At 35.5% G+C, this 2,507-nt stretch overlaps 1 protein-coding gene across 1 annotated transcript; it reads right to left on the reverse strand.

The window, feature by feature from the left end:
• Positions 1-708: 708 nt before the first annotated feature.
• On the reverse strand, positions 709-1,200 carry LOC133329675 (uncharacterized; the record flags this gene model as incomplete). Its single annotated transcript, XM_061538152.1, has 1 exon — positions 709-1,200. A coding segment is annotated over one exon (488 nt), but the record flags the coding sequence as incomplete, so codon positions are not given.
• Positions 1,201-2,507: the final 1,307 nt, after the last annotated feature.

Raw genomic sequence — 2,507 nt, forward strand, 5'->3', positions numbered from 1 at the left:
TCAAGAACCCCAAAATACCGAAATTTGGGGGGTACCCTTACATGGGAGCTATGCCTAAACGGGGACCGATATAGCCCATCATCGAACTTGAACTGCCTGCAGACAAAAGACGACTTCATGCAAAATTTTGGCGTACTATCTCAATTCGTTAAGACGCTAGAGTGATTACAACGGACAGACGGACATGATCAGATCGTCATAGAATTTTACGGTCGGAAATGATTATTTCGATGAGTTACAAACGGAAAAACAAATCTAATAATGGTGAAGGGTATAAAAAAAACCTACGCCTTATGTAGAGCACCCAAAAAATATTTTAATAATCCACGCCTTTTTAAAAAATGTCCAAAAAAATTTAAAAAATCAGGACCCTTAAGATATTTTTTAAATAAATATTTTTTTTTTTTGTTTTTTAAAATTTATTTAAATTGGAAAATAAAATCTTATAAATAAATATTTTATAATATGTTTAGTATAACCATATCAAAATTGTCTCCAATAGTGGAGTAAATAAATTGCCCTTAAAAATTAAAAATATTTAAAATTAAAAAAAAAATTAAAAAAATTAACCTATTTTTCTAAAAATTATTAAAAATAAATTTATTTAAACTTATATACTAAAAATTAAAGATCCTAAATAAACAGTCATGGTTTGGTCAGTTCAAACCTTAAAAAAGAAAACCTCCTCCTCCGAAATATTCTCCTCCCCCTTTTAGTATCCCTCAATTTCACGGCATACTCCATAACTATCCCGCCTCTTGCCGGGAGCACAACGTTCAATGCCATCGCTGAGTAGGGCCTTAGCTTCACCATCAATCAGACCATCGGTGTGCAACTCCAATTCGAGATCATCCTCCAATGGGCGAATGTGAATGGTGGGCAAATAGACATCTTCATATTTCAAATCTCCATCGCCTTCCAAAGTTTGTTTCGATTCCAATTCTTCACTTGATGTCGAGGGGGTGTCATCGAAACTGCGTGCCGTGGAGGGTAAATTGAAATTGGGTATATCAATTGGTGGATACAATTGTCCGGCACCCATTGACATATCGGCTCGGTACATTGGAATGTGGGATATTCTGCGGCCTGTGGCAGCCGGATGCGAAGAGGGAGAGTTTCCACCCAAACGATTCGAATCCAAATAGGTATCACCTCGTATGTAGCGGGCCAAACGATAATAGCCGGGGTTGGTCAGGGATTCTGGAAATGAAAGAAAAAAATACGAAATTAATTTTAGGATATTTAAAAAAAAATATTTTGGGGGTCCTCAACAAAATTTAAAAATTAATATTTTAGGGGTCTAATTTTAAGGGTCCTCTACTAGGCGTGGATTTTTTAAAAAAAAATTTTAAGGGTCCTAAACAAGGCGTGGATTTGTTTAAGGGTCCATAACAAGGCGTGGATCTTTTTAAGGGTCCTCTACAAGGCGTGGAATTTTTAAGGGTCCTCAACAAGGCGTGGAATTTTTAAGGGTCCTCAACAAGCCGTGGATTATTTTAAGGGTCCTCATTTTTTTAAAATCCACGCCTCGACAAGAGCCGCAAAAATAATTTTTTTAAAAAATCCACGCCTCGACAAGAGCCGCACAAATAATTTTTTAAAAAATCCACGCCTCGACAAGAGCCGCAAAAATAATTTTTTAAAAAATCCACGCCTCGACAAGAGCCGCAAAAATAATTTTTTAAAAACTCCACGCCTCGACAAGAGCCGCAAAAATAATTTTTTAAAAAATCCACGCCTCGACAAGAGCCGCAAAAATAATTTTTTAAAAAATCCACGCCTCGACCAGAGCCTCAAAAATAATTTTTAAAAAATCCACGCCTCGACTAGAGCCGCAAAAATAATTTTTAAAAAATCCACGCCTCGACTAGAGCCCCAAAAATAATTTTTAAAAAATCCATGCCTCGACTAGAGCCCCAAAAATAATTTTTAAAAAATCCACGCCTCGACTAGAGCCCCAAAAATAATTTTTAAAAAATCCAAGCCTCGACTAGAGCCCCAAAAATAATTTTTAAAAAATCCACGCCTCTTATGGACCCCCAAAAATATTTTTTAAAAAATCCACGCCTCTTATGGACCCCCAAAAATATTTTTTAAAAAATCCACGCCTCTTATGGACCCCCAAAAATATTTTTTAAAAAATCCACGCCTCTTATGGACCCCCAAAAATATTTTTTAAAAAAATCCAAGCCTCGACTAGAGCCACAAAAATATTTTTTTAAAAATCCACGCCTCGACTAGATCTTCTTATGGGCCCCCAAAAATATTTTTTTTTTAAAAATCCGAGCCTCTTATGGACCCCAAAAATATTTTTTTAAAAAATTCACGCTTCTTATAGACTCCCAAAAATATTTTTTTAAAAAATTCACGCCTCTTATGGGCCCCCAAAAATATTTTTTAAAAAATCCACGCCTCTTATAGACCCCCAAAAATATTTTTTAAAAAATCCACGCCTCTTATGGACCCCCAAAAATGTTTTTTTAAAAAATTCACGCCTCTTATGGACC

The sequence above is a fragment of the Musca vetustissima genome, unplaced genomic scaffold (assembly GCF_032173495.1).
Source record: "Musca vetustissima isolate MV318-11 ecotype Yass unplaced genomic scaffold, APGP_CSIRO_Mvet_v1 utg43454, whole genome shotgun sequence".
Taxonomy (NCBI): domain Eukaryota; kingdom Metazoa; phylum Arthropoda; class Insecta; order Diptera; family Muscidae; genus Musca; species Musca vetustissima.